The sequence below is a fragment of the Pieris rapae genome, chromosome 13 (genome assembly GCF_905147795.1).
Source record: "Pieris rapae chromosome 13, ilPieRapa1.1, whole genome shotgun sequence".
Classification (NCBI taxonomy): Eukaryota; Metazoa; Arthropoda; class Insecta; order Lepidoptera; family Pieridae; genus Pieris; species Pieris rapae.
Window position 1 is genome coordinate 3,834,305 of NC_059521.1, and position 22,710 is coordinate 3,857,014.

The 22,710-nt window shown below is 32.8% G+C and overlaps 2 protein-coding genes across 3 annotated transcripts; one reads left to right on the plus strand and one right to left on the minus strand.

Moving 5' to 3' along the window:
- Positions 1-3,735: 3,735 nt before the first annotated feature.
- LOC111001159 (nuclear receptor subfamily 2 group C member 2) lies at positions 3,736-11,485 on the minus strand. Of its 2 annotated transcripts, none has more exons than XM_045630875.1 (11): positions 11,278-11,485; positions 10,728-10,856; positions 10,229-10,378; positions 9,498-9,610; positions 8,773-8,881; positions 8,525-8,635; positions 8,045-8,140; positions 7,300-7,468; positions 6,570-6,759; positions 5,679-5,826; positions 3,736-4,316 (listed from the first exon to the last, which is right to left on the minus strand). In XM_045630875.1, the coding sequence occupies exons 2-11, from the start codon at positions 10,849-10,851 to the stop codon at positions 4,090-4,092; spliced, it is 1,437 nt and encodes a 478-aa protein (XP_045486831.1). In that variant the 5' UTR covers positions 10,852-10,856; positions 11,278-11,485; the 3' UTR covers positions 3,736-4,089. The 2 variants fall into 2 exon arrangements, with proteins under 2 accessions (XP_045486831.1, XP_045486830.1); XM_045630874.1 differs by having other exon boundaries at positions 9,498-9,613; positions 11,278-11,484.
- Positions 11,486-11,829: 344 nt separating this feature from the next.
- Positions 11,830-13,726, plus strand: LOC111001156 (U3 small nucleolar ribonucleoprotein protein MPP10). The gene has a single exon (XM_022270883.2). It carries the CDS (start codon positions 11,956-11,958, stop codon positions 13,702-13,704), a length of 1,749 nt encoding a protein of 582 aa, XP_022126575.2. The 5' UTR covers positions 11,830-11,955; the 3' UTR covers positions 13,705-13,726.
- The last annotated feature ends 8,984 nt before the right edge of the window (positions 13,727-22,710 follow it).

The window sequence follows — 22,710 nt, forward strand, 5'->3', positions numbered from 1 at the left end:
GAGGTAATAAAAAAAAGTAATTTATCTCAACCATTATCGTATTTGCATAGTCTGTAAGGATAATGTATGTAAAAAATAACGTGTGGAGCATGACGTACAAACTCGAGCGGTAGCCGGTAAGTTCGGCTCTGTAAACGAGAGCATACAACGTATATGGCGAGAGAACGTTGTGGTATTTGTTATAACAAGATGTACTGAAGCAAAATAATTACCAGCATTATATAAAATAACATTTTTAAATGAATTGAATATGTTTAGTTGTCAATTATCATCTAATTTTTGAAACAGACACAGTTAAATAGGAACTTAAAATATAATATTTTAATTATTGGATAGATATAACTAATCTAATTATCATAGCAGCTTCCTTCAGACTGATTATTATGATTATATAATTATTATCAAAATTAATTACTTTTTAAGTTATCTCATTAATTATCTTCGCTATCACCCCGGACTTAATAAGATTATGGTTTTTATAAAATTCATGATTCATGTGGTATTATCATTGTCACACAAAGTAATCAAATCCTTGTAGGTACTTTGCTTAGGTTATCGCAAATGGCTATTTGTATAACTTCTCTAGTATAATCTGTCGCTTTTTTCTTGCTTTTGTGTGATTCAAATTGTTGTCACAGATCAGTTATCTATAGCTATCTAGCAAGGATAGCGCCCATTTAATCTTCTCTTGTTTCCATTCCAAATAATTTTCATTGAGTAAAATCTAATATTTAATCTTGATCTACTACGATCTACATTTGACGTGGAGGCACCACATCAAATGTAAAAAGCAAGAGCTACTGCTCAAGTACTACAGCCTTTACTGAATGCTAGGAAGAAACACAAGACTTTCTTTAGATAATAAACTTCTTATATATAAAGTCATCCTAAAGCCCATTTGGACATATGGCCTCCAACTGTGAGGCAGCGCAAGTAATACCAACATAAACACACTCCAGCGACAACAGAACAAAATCATAAGAACAGTTGCAAAAGTACCTTCGTACATAATAAACAACGAAATTCACGAACACCTAAAAATTAGAAGAATCAAAGAGGAAATCTGGAGACTGACAGCAAAATAAAGAGCTAAAAAAAACAAAGAGCGGTTAAGCTGTCATCCGAACGATCTTGCTCCCCAACTCACTATTAGACAGTATGTGAGTCGACTAAAACGTACCATATTCTAGAGCTAGGTAGCATTCCGCAGACAAAAAAGGCATCGCGCGCGTCAGCATGCTGCAGCATGGGTGGCATACTGCCGCGTTCTTTCATTATCAGTTTAGTTTCAAGCGCGAGATGGATAGGACCACGGAAGAGAGAGCAGTGATTTTAGCGTGTATTTTGCAAGAAATGCAAAATCAAGATAGCAAGTGATCGACGATGAAAGTCGATCGCATGCTATCGCGCGCTTCAGCGTTCCGGAGTCTCCCTGCCGACCATTGCCGATCGCCTCGAGGATTCCGCTGCGTGCTATCGCAGTATGCTTTCTGTCTCGGTCTAGCAAATGGCAGTTCTAAGCGACAGAAAGAGAAAGGGCGACGGAAAAAGGCGATTCCGCGCTGCCTGATGAGGTCCAAGGCTAACTGATTTTTCTATAAGCTCATGAACGCTATCTGCCTCGTTTTGAGTATGACCCTTTTCGAAGAAACAATGGCACAAGTCTATCTTAAATTTTCTGCTTACGAATAAGTATATAAATATAATACGATTGTGATTCTGACCTGGCAGTTGTCTGAGTATGATTACATATAGTAATATGAGATTTATTATAGTTTGAACAACAATAATCCTAACTGATTGTAGTCTTGTCCTTCCAAACATTCTGCCCTGTTACAGAGTCTGGAGCAACTAATACTAAGTAAACCGGAGCAACTGCCTCATAGTTAGCTTTCTCTTATGTGGTCATATCAGTGGCCGCATACCAGGGTTCAGTGCATTTACAATAATATCGAAAAAACAGTAGTACACAAGTTAGCAAAGCGTTACGCAACTTGGGGAAGAATAGCATAAAATAGCACAGATCAGCGTAGCGTAGCATAACATAACATCAACTAAAAGACGACGTGAAATCTAATCTAACATTAATATAGTGCGATAATTGTTTCAGTTTTTCTAAATTTAAATTGACCAATAAAATCTTGACTTTCATAGCAAAAGCACGCATATAAAAACACACTTTTTACCAAGTCCATTAACTGCAATCTGTCTGGCTGTATAGACAGCTATAGAAGTACATTCGTTTGGCTTCTTCTTTACCTACCCTCCTTCAAGTCTCTTATCCGTAACATAGTCTTACTTGGTTTCTATGTCGTTATTAGTTGCTTTATTATTGTAAGTACATATTTCTTAGTATGAAATAATATTCGTCTTACTAATGAATATATATATATATATTATAATTACTATTTTCCCAAAGCGGAGCTCGAGCTATGAGAGAATATCGTAACATATGTCGTGGCACTATTTATAAATTCGACCTAACTAAGATCGAATCGACCCCTGAACTTATGCGACAAATAATCATTATAGGATAAAGTTCAATAAATAAAATAATAAGGTAGATTAAAATAATTTTTATTAAGGCACTTATAAATAACTTATTTCTAACTTATCGGACGGATTATTGTTATCATCTCTCAATTATTAATTAGGAAGACAGTTTTAAAAACCAGATATAGAAAATACAAAATTTGTAAATACACATTTTGTGGCATTACTATTATATCAATTACTTTAACTCTGATTTATATTCCTTAACACATACATTTCTATCTTTAACACAGGAAAAGTTATATTTTAAGACACAACCGGATTAATTTTTCAAAATCCTCTTGTCGCATATATTGTTTATGGTTAAGAACAACGTGCACGTATACGAGCACTTCCAGGCACAGTAATTAGTAACTTATATCTATGGAAGTAGTCTTGATTATAATTAATTTTTATAGTACGGACGCGGAGCTCGAAGAATTTCGTAGAATGACCCCTCATGTTATGTCTTTGTCACTCGCGCATAAACATATTGCCGTTGCGCTCACACAGATGCAGTGACCGCCGTATTCAGAGATTGTAAACCTTTTAGTCATAACCATAAAGACATGTGGTGGTGCACATGTACTTTGGTTTGTTTTGTTATAAGTAGTATATATGTTATAGTATAGTATGTAAGTAGTAACGTATCTGGCGAAACATCTGATAGTTCATCAGAAATAGATGCCTCTGACTAAAATTAAATGTTTTTTTAAGAGTATTTCTGTTTTTTTTTACCAAATCTTCGCAATCATAACTTTTCCTTTTTATAAATCCATCACGCCGTTTAGTCTAAATAAAAATCAAAGCTACCGTTTTTAATATTCCTACTTATAAAAAAAATGTTTTTAACCACTGGCAGTAGGCCCAAAGGTACATTGTACGAAATTCTTCGTGCTCCGCGTCCGTACTATAGTCACTAAAGTCAAGTAAAGAAATTTCAACCCATTTTTAGGTTTAAAAATAGTACAATTGTATATTGCCTTACTTACGAATATAACATACGTAATTTTTCACTGGCATCTAAATAAGTCCATATATAATTAAAATAGCATTTTTAATCAAAATATTTGATTTCTTACAACATGCGAGTAATTTTACCTCTGTAAAATTGCCCTCAAGTTCTAAGAAATTTCTTTTTTCTTAGAAAGGGTTTTTGCTCTCTAGCAACCCATTTCAAAAATGGGCATCTTTATTTTTGGGATTAGACAAAAATACTTTCAGTCGGGTGACACAGAGTGAATGCAGTTTCTATGGGTCACGTGACCAATTGTATTGACATTTTTAAATTACAGTTAGTCTGTGCAGAAAAAGAACCGTTGTTGGATTTAAGGCCTTCTTTGTTGTTACACACTGTTGACAGTGTTGCTGTACGTCATTATAGTTCAACAGTTCTCGTTAGTTAATGTGATCAAAATTAGAACTATAAAATCGTTACATATATTAATAAATTAGGGCGTGGCAAATTATTATTATTTCTTATACCCCCACGCCGATTTTTTACACCAACATTATCACACATAGTATTTTTTAAGCACTCTGATTTGACATAATTACTTATCGTTCCGCATTCAACAAATAGGGTATCACCTCATCGATGCTGACGTCTCCTACGAAGCCTACAAAGAAGACATCTTCTATAAAGGTCGGGGTGAAACTGCGTAGTACTGACAGTTGTAGGACAAGGGTCAATGCCCGCTCCTCGTCACAAATGGAGCGCAGGGACCGTAGTACTTTCATCTGATAGTCCTGAAGTTTTCGGGTCAGAAAATCTGGAACGCCATCTGTGAATAACGTGATATTAAGGAATGGTCCAAGGCACGGATTCTAAATTTAAAATATCGAAAATTATATAGTAAACTAGCGACCCGCCCCAGCTTCGCACGGGTGCAATGCTGATGAAAAGCAGGTTTTTATTATGTATTGTTATTTCCGTCGCTGGAAAGCTACGATAATATACGCGTTCGATCGCTGCTAAATAAGCTGTAATGGGCTATATAGATCTATATTAAATGAACAATGTTTCAAGGTATTTAATTGGTTAAGGATTAATACTGTATTGGTTAAAATCGCTTAGAAAATTAGCCATTATTTGTCGTAAAAAGTAAATGACAAAAAAAAGTTATTGTGGGTTATCCATAAGAGATAGACATATACCATCACGGTATTTTCTGTAGACCTTTTCAATGTGTACAATACTTAGTACATTATTTTGATAAAACTCGTAGGCCTGCGTTTACAATGTAAGCGGAAAAAATGTAATTATTTACGACATCACATTAGAAACCTCAAAAGTAACAGTACTTCTCCACTATTTAATGGATGTTGTTATACATATAAACCTTCCTCTTGAATCACTCTATCTATTAAAAAAAACCGCATCAAAATCCGTTGCGTAGTTTCAAAGATTTAAGCATACAAAGGGACATAGGGACAGAGAAAGCGACTTTGTTTTATACTATGTAGTGATAAATGTATTTGACACGTGTTAAACTATCGCATCAAATTATTTTGGAGTACCGTCTTTTTTCACATAATAAGCCGGATTGTCTTTTTTACACATTTTGTTTGGAAGTAGCTAAATCATGGTGGCGGTTAGATGAACGTTATTATTGAATATGGCTATAAGTTGTTCACATAATACGTGGTACTAACTGAAAATAGTTATTTTTAGTGTGGGCAAATTTAAAAATCTATATTTGGATATAGATAGAATGGCCCTTTACACACTTAGTCCCTAAAAAAGGCTTTATCTTGTTTATACATTTGATAAATAATGTCATTATTACAATCTGTAATTAATCAATAGCGTATTATTCCCATAATAATTGATTAATTACTAGTAACCAAATTCAATGCAATTTATCTCCTCTCCCTCTTCATCTTGTCAGCAAAGTAAAAGTAAAGAAAGCTCTCAAAAATAATAGTATATAAACGTTTTTTTTTGTAGGAATCTTCGAAAATCTATTTCGTTTTCAAGCATAGACAACGGGTGGGTAATATGTGTAAAAAGTAAATAATTACTGTTGACGTAATCACTAAATAAGATATCAAAGGCCCCTCTCTCCCAATGTAGTGCTCTTGTAATACTTGAACGGCTGCAAATGGTACATCAATCTATCAAAACTTCACTTTTACGTTCTTACCAGATGAAAAGAGACATAAAGCCCTCAAGTGTGCGTGTTCACGGTCGCTGATGCGTAGCTGGTGCATATTATGGACCACTTGGTGAAGACGCGACAGCATCGTTGATACTTCTGTTATACGCTCATCCGAATAGTCCGATATTGTTATCTGTAAGGATTTGTTTATTGTTTTAATTATTCGTTTCATTTGTTAACTTTCGCACATTTACATTATATAATATACATAATGTTACCATCTTATCAATTTTTTAACCTTTATTTTTTCTTCTTTTTGTGTTTTTTCCTTACTAGGGGTTGCAATCGCTTGTTAAGGTCGCCCTTTGCATCCCAATAATTTATATTATTTGTTTTCATTTAATAATGTTTTAATCTAATAAGGAAATCCGCAATGATTTTTCATATATTTCCCCTAGCCAAAATTCCTTTAACGAGTTATTTTTCTAAGTCTAGGCCTAGACGGTCAATTATATTGCGCAATATTGCGAATTGTATAAGGGTTCTACCTTTAATATCGAAGAGTGCGCAATTATCCAGTCATTGGAAATGAATTCCAAATGTATATAATGACTGGATGAACTGAGAAAGCCAAATTTTGGATATTACGTGGGGGGAGGCTAGAAAAGCTGAAGTTCAAATTGTCGACCAAAATAACCTCGTGCAATTTCCGCCATCTTGAAAAAAGGGTTAAATTCAGTTCTTTTTCATCATAACTTGGTTCCCCGTTGAGATACGATTTTTTTTGAAGAATACTTTATTATTGCTCTAGCACGATCTATGATTTAACATGATTGAATATCGATCTGAAATTAACTATATAGAGATTCAATTAACTCTCTGATTTAACTACTTTACTGCGACATATATAAAAAACACAAAGTTAAAATATTATACCTCGGGTGTAGTGACTTCACTGCTTTGATTTCCACTTCTACTCTCTGATCTTTCCCGTAACTCAGAGTGTAAGTGCGCTGACATTAGAGGCAGAAGAGAATCCAGCCCCAAAGGCTGGGCCCAACGACAAAGCCCCAAAACGAATAACTCGGCCCAAGACTTGCGGAGAAGCGTAACTTGTATCTCAAAACTGGAAGATTATTTATTCATTTAACGCCTTTTTCAACTTCAAAAAACTCAAAGGAGGTTTACAATTGGACGTTCCAATATTTAATGAACCTACAATAAAGTATTACGAGACGTGATGGCCGCTTCAGCGTGTGACTCTCATCCCTGAAGGTCGTAGGTTCGATCCCCGGCTGTAGACTTTCTTTGTGCGTATTTAACGTTCGCACGAACAGTGAAGGAATTAATCGTGCGGAAACTGGCATACTTTAGACCCAAAAAGTAGACGGCGTTAAACACAGAAGGCTGTTATCTACTACCATCCTGCCCATTGAAACAGATACAGAAATCTGAGGCCCACACATAAACTATAGACACAAATATATAGATAATAAATTGCCATAGATATTTGTAAACAAAAAAAATACGGATCGAGCACAGAAGGCTGAACTTGTCTACGCCTTAGAGGAAAAGCCACTATTAAGAAAACGCCAAAATGTTTCTGCTCCAAGCCCGATTAAACAGGCTTATTTTAAAGGATTGGTTTACTCCTTATTATACTTACGGCAACGCAGTAACTGTGTTCATAGATAGCACCCATCTAGCCAAAGAGCCCAATAGTCTAGCAGCCGCTTCGCACGCCGCGTGTAATCGCAGCGCAGGCGAACCCGACCCCGGGAGAGATAAGGGCAGTTCGAGTGAGTCCGGGTTACTGAATATACCTATTTCTTCACCTATGATATACAATTAATAATACTTAAATTTAAAACTTTAAATACTTTATTTTCACCCATATGATACACTCATTTCATATATCATATACATGTACATGTAAAATATCATATATCATATACATGTACATGTAAAGACTGCTACAGAAAATATAACTAAAACCATGACTATTGACATTTAAGCCGCCAAAGCACTCGCAATCATTTTTGCAGTGTCAATGGACGGCAGTGGACAGATAACATCAGAACTTTTACTGTTTAACATCGAATCCCGACCTCAATTATTATCCTAATAATACAGTTGCTATATAAGAGCGACGGATATTGAAAGAACTGCATCGAGCTTGCAAACAGAAAGTAGGAACGGTCTCTGTTGCTTTTGGAAGTTACCTTGTTGTTGGACTATCCATTACTTTGTCAATATATCTCTGACGGTCTACCTCATTTACTCGCTGACTTTTCATATCATAAAATTGAGAAAATGAAATCATAATACACAAACCTTTAGAATCAATTTATTGCAGAAGTTACGCACAGATTCACTTGTTATTTATTTATATATATGTATGCTATACTTGCCATCAGTTTGCTGTGTGTCTGCTGCGTGTAAGGCGGCCATGGGTACGTCAGGAGGCGTGGCCCCGTACGCTGATTGCAGGTATTCATTTATTGCACCTGCAAATGAAATCACCATAATTTTCTTAGTTTACAAATGTTTCTTACATAGTTTTATTATCATGCTATTCAATTAAACATCTGTGCGGTTTGAGCTTTTTATTTTCCAACGATGTTGTACTATCCTACATCAACATTTATTTTGATACTATTTTTAACAACGAAATATAATTGAACATTAATATACGTAAAATACAGATACATTTTCGTTTCACAAATTTATAATGTCAAAACCACAAAATAGGCAATAATGCGAGTATAAAGGCCCTAATTACAGTATCAACTTGAACATAATGAAAATCTGTAAATTAAGAAATAAAGATAAATTTAATTATATTTTAACATGTACCACACAACAAGTAAATAAAAAAACTGTAAACTTACCAAATTGTCCCATTTTAAAGAGATTCTTTGCCAGTTGTGTCTGCAACATGAGCTGTTGCCGTCTTGCTCCATCCAACTCATTGGGCCCGCTACCCAAGTATGGAGCAACACCTAAATTACAATTGTTATGAAAATAAATCATACAATAGCTGTGGGTTACCTTACTTATGTTTAACAAGTTATTTTTACACAGTTTTATTTATTTAACAAATATGAATATTGATAACATAGGACTATTACAAATCTACCTGGATTCCCTTTGTTGAAAGCAACGGCAGCAGCTAAAGCAAAGTTTAAAGCCGGAGCTGCTGGAGATACTGCACCAAATGCCTCGCCCCCTTCCTCTTTTGGGTTTATCTAAAGAAGATGAACATTATGTTGTTAACAATGCAATAACAAAAAAAATGCAATGAAACATAAATATTTATATTGTGACTTAAAACTAAAGCCATAATATTTATTTAATTACTAACTACTACTGCAAACTACTTAGGTACTATGACAAAAACCTTAAATTATTTTGAATATTTTGAAATAAACAAATGTATGATTCATATTTTGTTGAATAAAATACTAAACTTTTAATAAGGCATTGACCTTATATATTATTATAAGACCCTTCAGCACCCTCCCATCTTATCCATGGACTAGGTGTTACTTAGTGAATATGATCAATTTTAATTTAATTTTTTCTACTTAGCATGAAACAGCATGACTGTGTCAATCAATACCTGAGAATGGTTGGGACAAACAGCTTATATATAAGAAGTTTGTTCAATTACATGATAACAATTATATATCTGCTAAATAATTTTAATTATGTTAAATGTTATGCATAAATAAACAAATAAGTTTCAGATTTCTTTTTCATTTGGTGAGAAGCTAATTTAAGTTTTATTTAAATTTTTAACTTCTTTAAATCAAAATATTAACCTGTTATTCTTAGTTATTTTAATTAAATATTTCTACATACCTGTCCTTGTGTATGGTTGGCCAGTCCCAATAGTTTTGAATAGGCTGCTTGTCGTTCATGAACATCCCTTTCACTCTTCACTTTCTCTACTATCGGCTTCCTCTCATGTTGGACCGCTGTGCCACACAATACAAGAATTACTGCTCATTTTATTTGTTCCAAACATTAATATGGTATATTTAAGGCCTTTATAAAGATTTATACTATAGGTGGGAATCCAATCTGCAGATTGCTTTTGAGAAACATTGAGACTATCAATTCTGTTATCCATGGAAGGAAATGAGTTTATGTCAATAATAAATATAATGTTGAAAACTGATAATCAGAATTAGTTGACACAAATCAGTAGAAATTCAAGTAAAATTTATCTTTTATTCATATGAAATACATTCTACAATACAAGGTAATCTTTTTCCGTCCGGATGTCCCTAGCCTATGGGGCAAAAGGAAAAATACCTTAAATATCATAGAGAGGATATTTTTCTGAAAGAAGACTAAGTTTATTTTGAAATATTTGTGGTCTAGGAATCGAACCAATTCAAATGTCAAAAAACTTCCCTTATTCTTTTTTATGCCATGCCCATAGTCTTAGGACAGTCTTGTATGTTAAGTTTCATATCTTGTTTCACTTAATTAGACCAGGTTCTGCATGCACATTCTGTCAAGCTTAACGTTCAAACCGTTGGGATATTTTTAGCAGAAGCTTAAGTAATTATAGTATCTATACTCACAGTCACTTCTCATGCCACAAGCCAAGCACTTCTGCAAACGACAGTACTGGCATCTATTTCTGTGGTGTTTTGTAACTTCACAATTCATACTTCCTCGACACTGATAGCCAAGCTTCTTGCGGATTGATCTTTTAAAGAAGCCCTTGCATCCTAGATGGATTAGATACATCATAATATTATTATATATTGTTTCTTAGTGGTATTTCAAAATAACAGGAACCTATTAGGCATTTGACACAGTGAATTGGGATCAAAAATAAATACTGTCATTACAGTTGAAAAAATAATTAAAATAATAAATAATCTTTTTTGCTTACTTATAACAATAGTAAAAGAATGGTTAGTAATCATGATTTAATAATGAAATGCAAATACATATATAGTTCTAAAAACTGTCTCAATCATGCTTTTTGTATATGCTTTGACACCTAAAGCTAATAACTATATATAGTAACTACATATCATTAATGGCAATTAAGTAACAAATTGTGCTACATACCTTCACAACTAATAGCACCATAGTGCCTTCCTGATGCTCTATCTCCACACACTATACATAATTCCAAACCTCCTACTTCATTTCCTGCATTGTATTTCATTTCCATCTGATCTTGTGGGTCCATTGTTGCTAAAAAACAATTACTGTAGATAATTCTTATTACCCATGATTTCAGTAAAACCAATGTTTTGAATGTTGTTATGATAAAAGATATAAATACAAAATCTAGCTTTTTATTGAGAAATCGAGTGTTCTCTTAATATCAGTGTTTGAGTCTACGACACTAGTTACGTTTTTAAAATGCAAAAATGATCAGGGACTTGATCATAAGCCTAAATATTTAAAATAATAATGTGCCTTTCACTTTAAGGCCGCGGTAAAGAACATATTGGCATATATCATATATGTTGAAAGTAGATGCAAAAGATTCTTAAGAATTTTCTTTATTAATATCAACTGATGCGGAAAGCGCATGGAATCTTTGCAAGTGTGTATTACCTATTAAGCGCTTAACAGTTAACAGTTAGGTATCTCAAAAAATAAATTTTACCTGTCGACTACAGTACTTTTGAGGATATTTTATTAGTTTACCAACTTTAGTAATCACGTTTTCACACGTTCTTTGAAAATATCACGATTGGTTATTAGAGAACATAGTTTCTCTATTAAATTTTTTATGAGGTATCACGAAAGTAAAAAATAATACGAAAGTTGAGAGTTAGCTAACAAACAAAAAATACCCCTTGCACGTCAACGAGTAGAAATTATAGAGTAGCCCACAGATGAGTTAGACACCACAGACTAGGATACTTGTAAGTAGGCAAGTAACACTAGTGTATGTACTTACTATTTTTTTAATTTTATGGCAATAGTTACAACTTTATGTCAGTTTCAAATAAAATACTAATATAGAACCTATATTATAATTTAATTATAGGTTTAGATAGTATAAAATATTGATATGAGGCAGATTTACATTTTACAATAACTAACTTTATATTAAGCCAAATTGCCAAAATATGTCTTTTGTATGATTGACAAAGTCAGTCAGTGTCAGTGTCATAGCTGTCATCTGTTATTTTTGTTGATTAACCCAAAAGTTATAATATATTAATATCCATGAGTCGCACGTGTTTATTAATAAATTAAGTATTAAAAAGTTAATTTTGATGCAATAAATCGTGAATAAAAATAGCTAATCAGTAGCTAAATTCATGGGTACACAATCATGGAACATTTAATAGAAAAGTTTAGTGATATAACAGCAAAACCAGTAAATTATTTAGCTATTCAAAATGATATCAAAGGGGACGTTAAAAACTTAATAAAAACGTTGTACGATTTCACAAAATCAGAAGAAAAGTCTCGCAAAAAATCTAAAGGGGGTGCATTGCAGGATCTCATCATAGAGGATCTTGATGAAGAGCAAATATGGCAGCAAATTGAGTTACAGAATTCTGAGTGTTGGGATCATTTGGTATGGGAAGTTGCCAATTGTATCTCAAATAAGAACGATTTGAGTTTTCCTATAGATATACCCGAAGTAGAAAATGAACCTGATGATGAGGAGATGCAAGAAATGGTAGAAAGAAATTCTAAACCTGAAAAAGATGAAACATTCTTTCCTAGTAAATCAACTGGGAGAACAAATCAAGATACGAAAATAAGAAAAGCTCATACAAAGTCTTCCATTGTAGATGACCAGTTTTTTAAACTACAAGAAATGGAACAATTTTTAATTAATGAAGAAAAGATGGAGGAAAAAGGTAAGAAAAAAGATGATGACGAAGAGTCAATAAATTTATTTGAAGATGTCGATGAAGCAGAGTCTGAAGATGATGAGGATGCGATGTATAAAGATTTCTTTAATGATGATGACTCTTATGAAACTGAAGAAAATGATACATATAATGAAGGTATTGAGGATAAAGACTTAGATGATCAAGATATGCCCGATGAAGATATAGCTACTGATTTAGATAATGATTGTGAAGATACAATTCCTAAAAATTCTGATAAGAAGGTAAGGTTCACTCGTCTTCAACCAGATAGTGATTCTGAGAGTGATTCCCATCATAGTAATACTGAAGCCAACAATACAGTTGTAAATAAGGATGAAAAGAAATCTGAATTTGAACTAAGACAAGAAAGACTCAAGCAACAGATATCGAGGTTAGAAGAAAAATCCATTAAAGAAGCTCCATGGCAATTAAAAGGTGAAGTTGATGCTACTAAACGACCACAAAACTCGTTACTCCAGGAGGTTGTTGATTTTGACTTGACTACACGGCCAGCTCCAATAATAACTGAACAAACAACAGTAACTTTAGAAGGTCTCATTCGTCAAAGAATTAAAGATAAAGCATGGGATGATGTTGAAAAGAAAGAAAAAGCATTTGATGATCAACTAGCATTTAAAAAACCTGAAATTCTAGATCACTCCAAGAGCAAGCTTAGTTTGGCTCAAGTTTATGAAGCTGAGTATTTGAAGCAAAAGCAGGCAGCATCTGGAGAAACTCAAGAGGAAGATGAACCAGAGAGCCATAAAGAGATTCGTGATAAAATGTCCAAGTTATTTGCAAAACTTGATGCTTTATGCCATTATCATTACACTCCAAAAGCACCTCAGGCGGAAGTTAAAATCATCAGTAACACACCAGCAATTTCAATGGAAGAGGTTGCCCCTGTTGCTACTAGTGATGCAGCACTATTAGCTCCAGAAGAAGTGAAGAAGAAGCAAAAAGGAGACCTTATGAGTAAAGAAGAAAGAACACAAACAGACAAAAAAAGAGAAAGGAGGAAAAAGAAAGTGTTCCAGAAGAAGAAGGGACAGGTTATGAAAGTTACAAACCATAGAAATACAATAAAAGGTGTGGAGACTAATGACAAATCATTAAAAACATCTAAAGCCTTTTTCCAACAGTTGAATGATGATACCAAAAGTTTGATCAAGAAAAATAAGAATAAAAAGAAATAAATGTTATTATTTATAACTTTGCTATTGGTGTTTAATTTAAAGTTTGTTATTTATAGTCTATGTAATTATTTGTCACATTAACATTTCATATTTATGAATAAAAATGCAAGCAGAAAAATAAATATAATGTGAATGTGTATTAGTATTTCTTAGTAGTTACCTATGAAGCTTATAAATTTAGGTACTTACATTGAATTTAAAAAAGTAGGGACATTTTTGATAGAATGTACTTACTTGCATATACTTTTGAGATGTGATTGGTGTAGTGGCTCGCGAGTACTCGCGACACTAGAACTCGAGGTTGGGCGTTCTAATCACGACTGCACCATTAATAATTTTTACTATGTCTAATTGACCCTGTTCTTTCGTTCGGCACATACTTTTATACATCCAATTCAATTCAAACTCATTTATTCATGTACGTAACTCAATGTACACTTATGAACGTCAAATAAAAGAAATATACATTAAATGCTTCTAATTTTACATTTACTGCCAGTTCTCAAATCAAAGGCGTAGAACGGAAGAGAAGAACTGGCAATTAACTCTCCGCCACTCCTTTTAATCGCCATGTTTTTTCTTTTACACAACGTTTGTAAGGAGCTACAATCATTACACCATGTTCCATATGACATCTTGAGTCATAAAGAATAATTAAATAAAAATAGTTCAAAACTTCAATAGTGAGTTCAAACCGTAAAACAAAACAAACAAAAATGATTTCATAATTCCTTAAAATACTAAAGATTTTATTTTTAGCATACGTCTAACATTTTCTTAAGATACTAAAGTAAAAAAATTGTTTTTATAGGCTATTTATAATACAAAACAATTTCAATTCTACTTGAATTTAATTAAAATAAGGAAATACTCGTGCAATACTAACGAAAACAGAAAATTCGCGTAACAAAATGAACCGCCAATGTTAAAGCAAAAAGAAGTAAAATTAAAATAACCCGCGCCTGCAAAAAAACACATCTGCAACTAGCCCGGTTTTGCTAATATTTGGCTTAGCGCTTCGGCTCTCTGTTGTTTATAAAATATTTAATTAAATCTATTAACATTGTTTCCGCTGTAAAAAAAACTTTCATGCAATTTAAAACGCAAACATTAACATTTTGGTTCACACATCAGGCATCATCATCATGTTTAGGTACTCGAGTTTACACGAATGTGTGAGGTCGCAATAGGTTCTGTAACAAACCCCTAATATAATTTAAGAATAAAGAGGTCATCCATTGAAAATTATTAGACCACAAAACAGTTGAACATTAAAAGTTTATTAATCTGCATACGGTGTAAATAAATAATCGTACAGTGCGGTGAAGCGAATGTTTCCACAGTTTTCTTATTGTTGAGTTGTTCATTATACCGGTGGTAATATAGTACTATTGAGCACTTTCATGGAAAATGATCACATATATTAGGCCTATTACGTGTTATATTTATATATAATGAATTTGTCCTTGTCACTTAAGTGTGAGTCAAAGCGCGAAAGTATCAAGCAATACCATTTAGGTATATAATGGATTTACTGTTGTAGACTTTCTTTTTATTGCAGGATTAGTATTATATTTTAAATTAGTATTATATTCCTACAAATAACATAGCTCATTACTGCAAACGTTATGTGGACTGTGATGCGACTGTAATCCGCGTCGCAGCGCTCGGTCACATATTTATAATTTGTACAATTACCACAGCCTAGACAACCCGCGTCAAGACTTAAATATCTTTAGAGATGAAATATTGTTTACATGTGGTACAATATCGTCCCAAAAACAAAAGCGCGATATACATTTTCTGAACTGAGATTGAGTTATAAAGAATTAATTATATGATATAAATAAAATAAATAAATTCAGACGTATTTATATATGAATATATTTCAAGAAAAGAAAATGTTAAGAATAATGTCGTTTCTTGTGAACCAAAACTATATTTTGTATGAGGCGTATTTTAAGAAATTATCACTAGAATATTATGATAAAATAGTTAAAAAATTGTTGTCAGGTCTAAAAGTAATAATGCCGACTAAATGAAGCCACCATCAGTGGGCTGCAGCGAGCAGACAAATAAATTCAGCGGGCGATAAGCGAAGTATAAATCAGCCGAAAGCGCCGCGAGCGCTAAAAACATCGCGCTTTTCTCGCTGTACTAAGGCTAAGATTTAGAATCAAGTTTTTTAAGATAGTAGTTTCCGAGCTAGGCGCAAATTCCTAAGCGTGATTACTTACGTTGCTTTCAATGTGCACAACAATTGGCATGAAAAAGCTTATGGACCCTAAAACAATATACACTTACATAAAACGTTAATCTTTTTATTAAATATACAAAATATATAAAACCTATTAGGCAAGGAGTCATATTATTATATAGGTAAAATCTTATAAAGTTCTACATCGTAGCATGAATAGATCATCACTACGACGCGTAACTCAATGGAGTACACATTCATTTTACTTTTACTATACATATATTGTATATCGTTATGAAATTTAGTGATCAGTACCAGAACATTTTAGAAGACGTCGGGACATAAGTTTAATACGAAGATGCTCTTTCTGAGGTAGTCATGTGCATTAGCTACGGATTACTATTAGTATCATTTGACTTTGGTAAAAAATATCATAATAATATAGTATGTTGTAAATCATCTATGAAGGAAGTTCTCAACACTCGTTAAATACTTAGTACAGGCCTTTAAGGCGACCAATAACCATTATATTACTCAAAATATATGCTCACTTGCTAGTAACTAATTAGTTATAAAAATTTATTACAATTAAAACTTTGAAAAGTTTCTTTGTCACACCCTTACCTAAAGATTAGTCTAGTTATTATAATAATTATGTTAGTGCAGCCGTTTGTGAAAATTTAAGTATTTTTAGAAGCGTTCGCGTGGATTTTAAAAAGAATTTCCGTATTAAGCTCGTAGACGATATTTTTAAAGATATAATATTTAACGCGGCGACACGGACGGCATGAGAAAATTGCAATTTGCTACTGAACATTAGAATGCCGCGAGAATTTGTGAATATTGGATAAGAATTTATATTCGGCTAACCACAAGAGGTTTAAAAATATTTCACAAGCCTTTTATGAAAGGCAAACGGTCGTTAATTTATTTATATTTTTAATTTACATAGTTCCTTTAATTTGCTATTTTTGAACAAAATAAATTATAAAATTAAAATAGAGGTGTTCCTTTCTTTCTAAAAAGCTTTGATTAAGATGCAACAGAAAAGTTATTATTTGAGGTTGGCGTTTAATGAAAATTTTTCACACACTTTTAATAGACACACCCTTACATACACCCACAGACACTCATACTATAGTTTCATTTTGTTTATTAGTTATAGTATGTAGTTATATTTTTGTATATTTTCTGACCGCGATGGAAGGCTTTACCATTTTACCACAGGCTATTGTCCTATTATAGGCTAGCCTCTCAAAGTATGGTCAATACATACAGTATGTAAGCCCGTTAAAGGCAATATTGTGAAGAGACAAGTAAAATTTATTATTAAAATAATATAGAAATAACTTTTGTTTTATTTTAATTATAAAAAAAAATATTATAGACAAATGAGAACTTCCGTATTTAATGACTTATAATGCAAACTAAAATGTTGTTGCGATGCAACGAAATATCTAACGATGGAGCGCACATTTCGTAGCTCTCGTAGCACCAGATACTAACGATTAATTTTGTAATAATTTTATACGAATATGATTAATACATGATATGTATTATGATTTATCAGTCTAAACTGTAACATAATTCATCCTAGCGTTTAATAAAAAGGTAAAGGTCGCTTGGAAGAGAATCATAATCTCGGTACAAGGCCGTCCGTTATCTTAAACTTGCTTTATAAAGGTAGTTGAAATTATCTATTCATTAAGTGATAGTAATACACTACGTAGTAAGAGGAATCAAATCTGTATAAAAGTACTTCCTACTTCTTTAAAGTAGGTACATACCTAACAAATAAACGCACATTACGAAAATTAGTGTGAAAATTATCAATGATAATTAAACTGTCGTAAATAAAATACAGTGCATTTAGAGATAAAATTGGTAGCGAATAAAACTGATATTCCCACTAATTACTATCGGAAAAAAGCGCAAGCCCGCGGCGTCGATGCGGCTGTAACTCTTTTTAATTTCCCCGTTTGACTTTATGTGCACGATAGCACACGACCGTGGCAGGGGTTGCATTAAGACAACTAGAGGCCCTGGCATATACTTGCAACCTGTATTACTACACTTCAAACAATGATTAAATCTTTAAATGTCAAGTCCTAAAAGGTTACAAACATTTTCGAGGCGGTCCATATGTAGGTATGTATAGGGAATAAAGTGATGAAAAAATGTGTGTGTTGATTGTAAAGATTTGCACAGATGTATTGGAGGTTGGGAATAAGGGCAGAATCCTTTAATGCCAAATATAGGAAAAGATAATTTTTAAGCTTAAGAATTGACATTTCATCGTTGATCGCTACAAAATCTTAATTCATCCTCAAGTTGCTGTTTTGGTTACTAGACAGTAATATGTACTTGGTAAGAAATCTTTGGGCAAATTAAATATGTTTTTGTATAAAATGAAATTTTAATATGGTGGCTCCATCTTTGCATATGTCCCTGTAGCCCATGTGGCCCCTGTCCTTGCACCAGTCGGCTACCATCCCTTATCTATTGCGCGAATATAGTTTTATGGTTATTTGGATATTTCCGTAAATACCGCGTTATTCTTTATTGATGGCTTGACATAACCGAGAAAAATACTCATAAGAATTCTAAGAATGTTCACGCCGTTTGTTACTGCAAACATAATTTTTAAAGATGAATATTTAAAATGGAAATTATTATTTTGTAGTATAAATATCTGGTCCAAGAGATTCTCGCAAATAAATAATACTAAAATTGATCTAATCGGTGTAGGAATTTTGCGTGTTTATTTTCTGCAATCAAACAACACAATCTATAATTTAAATGTATATGAAAAAATAATACAATTAATTTATTATAGCAAGTTCGACTGAATTTTTTCCAATACATATTTGTTGTAAAGCATTTTAGAAAAAAAAAACCCTTTTAACGTGCGCAGTATATCTTTTAAACTGTTAGTAAACTTATTGAGTGTAATGTTTAAAATTAAGTTGAACAATAAATATATGAAATATTTAAGACGTTTGGAAATAAATCTTTAGTGATTAGCCGACTTTAAACTTATAACTTAAACTACTACTTGAATATATTTGTAGAATAAAACATGACGAATGAAATATGTTTAAGCAAAGTGCACAAGAGAGAGGAATCATTTAACCGTTCTGTTCTCAGCCTAATATAATATACGGCGCCGGATTTTGAGACTCCTAGTTGTGCTATATTAGATTTAGTATTCTCTGATTATCGCACAGGGTAGCAATAGTATAGAGATTTTATACTAATTGATATGAATTAAATATTCTTTTGTTTATAACTATTTAAATAACATACATGTTACTCTGTAAAAAGGAGTTTAATAATTTACTGAAATAGTACTCCCTAACAATAAATTACATCTGCGATAGCGAAATTTTTTTGGTATGTTGCTGTAGTATAGTATAAACATACCTACATATACTAAATATACTTAATATAAAATTGGAATCTCTATCGCTATTGGAAGATATATGGTAGCCTGGAAAAGTTGCTAACACGCTACAAAAGCGAAATGTTCAAGCACATGCTCAAAACCCAAGGTTTAATGAATGATTCAAATACATTCATAGTCCGAAACTTTCTTTAAAGTTATTAATTAAGTCTGAAATTATAGACAATGACATTTTAAACTAAAGTAAAATCAGATTATTCAATATTTAAGTTACCACAACTGAAGTAAAAGTTTATAAACGAAAACACGTGTTTTAAAAATAAATTATTACAAAACGCCATTATGTAAACTTGATTAAATTCACTTATATAAATTATTATGGGTATGTTATGATATATCTATGTCAAGATACTCTGTGGGATAAAACTGCGCCCGCCTAGCTGCAATATCAGAGAGCGCTCTTTACATACTACGACTAAGGGTTTTTAGTCACAAGTATTATAAACGCTACTACCACTACATTGTTTAGGTATGACCAGTTTTTTCTTCAGTCACACTCGGCGTTTTAGTGGCGGCGCGCACTTTCTCAACTCTCCCGTCTTCGGCAAGCCGAGGTGATGCATTTTTTTCAATGGGCTTAAACTTGAAGAATTTTGCAGGTTGTTCTTAGTGTATGTAATATAACTGTTTTTAAGAGTTGACATAATGAGTTTATAATATTATAGATTCGTGTATCTGTGTTGGTATTCGTTATTAAATGAACTGTCCATTCTTTGTTAAGTGTCCACATTCTATACGTATTAATTTTATTTTTAAATGGTATATTTATGAGCTATTGGTCCTTGTAAGTTGTGGGTATGTGTGGCATCGCGATATTAATAGAGGATCAATTGTATAATTTCTAAATATGCATGTGTGTAGGCCGTGACAACCTGCACAATCCCACGCCACATGTATGCCCAGACTAAAACACTAATCAGCTAGAAATAAATTATCACAGTGTGTACGGTTGAGGGTAATTGCTTAAGCCTCTGCATTTCGGAATCCATTGAATAATCTTACAGATTCCCGTAAAAGTGCATGGATTAATTAAAAGTTAAAACGTGTGTGAGCTTACAATTATTGTTATTTACATTAAGCTGCTTTAATGCGTTTTTAAACTGGAGTTCTCGTTGGGATATAGGAAATGTTTCTTTACATTCGCAATTCAAACGTTAAAGTTGCTTTTTTTACATTTGTTTTGTGCGAGCTCTTAACACACATGGCCTTTGAGATATTTCCGTCTCAAATCGGTTTTTGGTCAAAAGTAAGTATCAATATTTATAAGAAAACACGAATGAGCTCTCACCAACGTTGAGAGTTCGGCAAAGGAAAAATAAGGCTTGTTTTCCTCAATCTTCAAGTAGGTCAATCCCTTTTAACCTATTGAAGACAATTGACTTGTTATGATTCTGTTCTACCACAGTGTATACAAAATCAATGTAATTTCTTTACTATTGTCATGTTAATTTCCTAGACGAAGGTACTATTTTAAATCTCCACCCATATAGAAAGTTAGATAAGATATATTTAAAAAAATATAAAATTCAATATATGTAAAAGACATAACCATATCTGTAATGTAATTATTTAATATTTCAGTATTAACGTATTTAAAACAAGCCTCAAGTAGCAGGAGAATATTTTGTCTTTATCACACTCGTGCATTTAATATGCAACAAACTATAGATACACTTTCTCTTTTTAATCGGCAGCTCATGTCTGAGCATCGTGGTCAGCAAGGAAGCATCTGGAGCGGAGTATCTGTTTCCACCGGTTTCTGTCTAGCACCTATCGTATGACATTGTACAGTTTTGAGGATGATGAGTCTTTCTCTTGGTCGATCTATCTGGGTGGTGAACGGCCATATGATCTTTTGCCTTCTGTGTTACCAACTACGATCAGTTACTCCAAGTTCCATAACCTCTGCGCATTGCACGGTCAAAATAAGATACAATTCGCTGTAGTCATATGGTAGACAGTCGAGTATGTATGTGGAATAGAATACTGATAGAACTTTTACTTTACTGATAGATAGATAGTGTTATTAAATATATATATATATATATACATAAAAGCTGTTCAATTCACCATTTTGTTAGGATTATTAGAAAACAAAGTTACATATTGTTATGCACTTTCGTAAATAACCTAGCTATTTTGAAACATCTGTGATTCATTTGAAATAAAGTTTGTTTAATAATCTCTATTAACATTTACAGTTTTTATAGAAAGAAATAACTTGAAAGAAAGAAATAACTTTATTAGACACAAAATACAATAATTGTTTCTATAAAGTAGTTATGAAACAGTAACAAAAATATCTCAATGATATAATAAAACTTTGCAGTATAATGTTGAGAAGAACATTGTACTGAGCTAACAAAAGTTTTAAAAACATAATTTAATTATACTGCAATGTTGAAAATTGAGCAAAATATTCTTTAACACGCCAAAGGAAACCGTCTAAAAAATGCGCCCAAACGTAACGGCGTTCCGCCCAAGATGTGTTTTTACGCACACATTTATGACGAGTCAGCTGGAAAACTCACACACGCAAAGGGAACCTTACTTCCTTGTAATAGAGACTACAATATTTAAATGAGTGTTCGATAAATTAGGATATTTCAAAAGTCGAATACAATACTCAAGGAGGATCTGTGTAGGTTATTTTAAACTTTACTGTAGTAACATAAAGTGCATATTACATTATATAGTGAACATTGATACGTCACGTAGTAGGAAATGAAAGAGCTTTCCGAGTGACGACGACCGAGTACCGATCGGGACCGAATGGCGCCGAGACGCAGCGAGCACTGCGAATGCATTACAACGTACTGGCTAGGGTTGATCAGCCGGAAAAACTCTTATAATATTATTTTCATTTCTATTTATCTATATCTTAAGTATTAAGTATTTTTTAAAGTACGATTACTGCCAGCTGACTACAGACAATAAATTGTAACAAATTCTATCAGGCATATTTATTGATTTTTTTTAAATACACTTTTAACGTTGTTAGAAAATGATTATCAAACTATGTCGAATAGTTCATTTATTGACTTGATAATAAAAAGTAGAGTTGCGGAAAAAACCTTAACTTTCATTTGATAGATTACCCACACTGTAATGTGTGAAATATAAGTGTATTGAAACAAAAAATCACTTGCACATTGTTATAATTTAGAGATACACTATTAACAGGATGTCATTATAAAACATAGTGCAGTATGATAATCAATTAGTGTTCAATGTATATATGAAATATAGTAACGCCATCTACGTGAACTAGTTGTGCGATGCAGGAAAAATGGAAAAGCTTACAGCCCTGAAATAGTAAGGGGTGTGAGGGCGAGGCGGGCAGCTC

Bases quoted from the DNA above. Each gene is read 5' to 3' on its own strand.
- LOC111001159 (XM_045630874.1), bottom strand. From the start codon at position 10,851: ATGGACCCACAAGATCAGATGGAAATGAAATACAATGCAGGAAATGAA. The intron at 5,827-6,569 runs GTATAATATTTT...AAATCCTTACAG, and splicing joins GTGAAGTCACTACACCCGAG to ATAACAATATCGGACTATTC. The intron at 4,317-5,678 runs GTAAGAACGTAA...CGTTATTCACAG, and splicing joins TTTATGTCTCTTTTCATCTG to ATGGCGTTCCAGATTTTCTG.
- LOC111001156 (XM_022270883.2), top strand. From the start codon at position 11,956: ATGGAACATTTAATAGAAAAGTTTAGTGATATAACAGCAAAACCAGTA.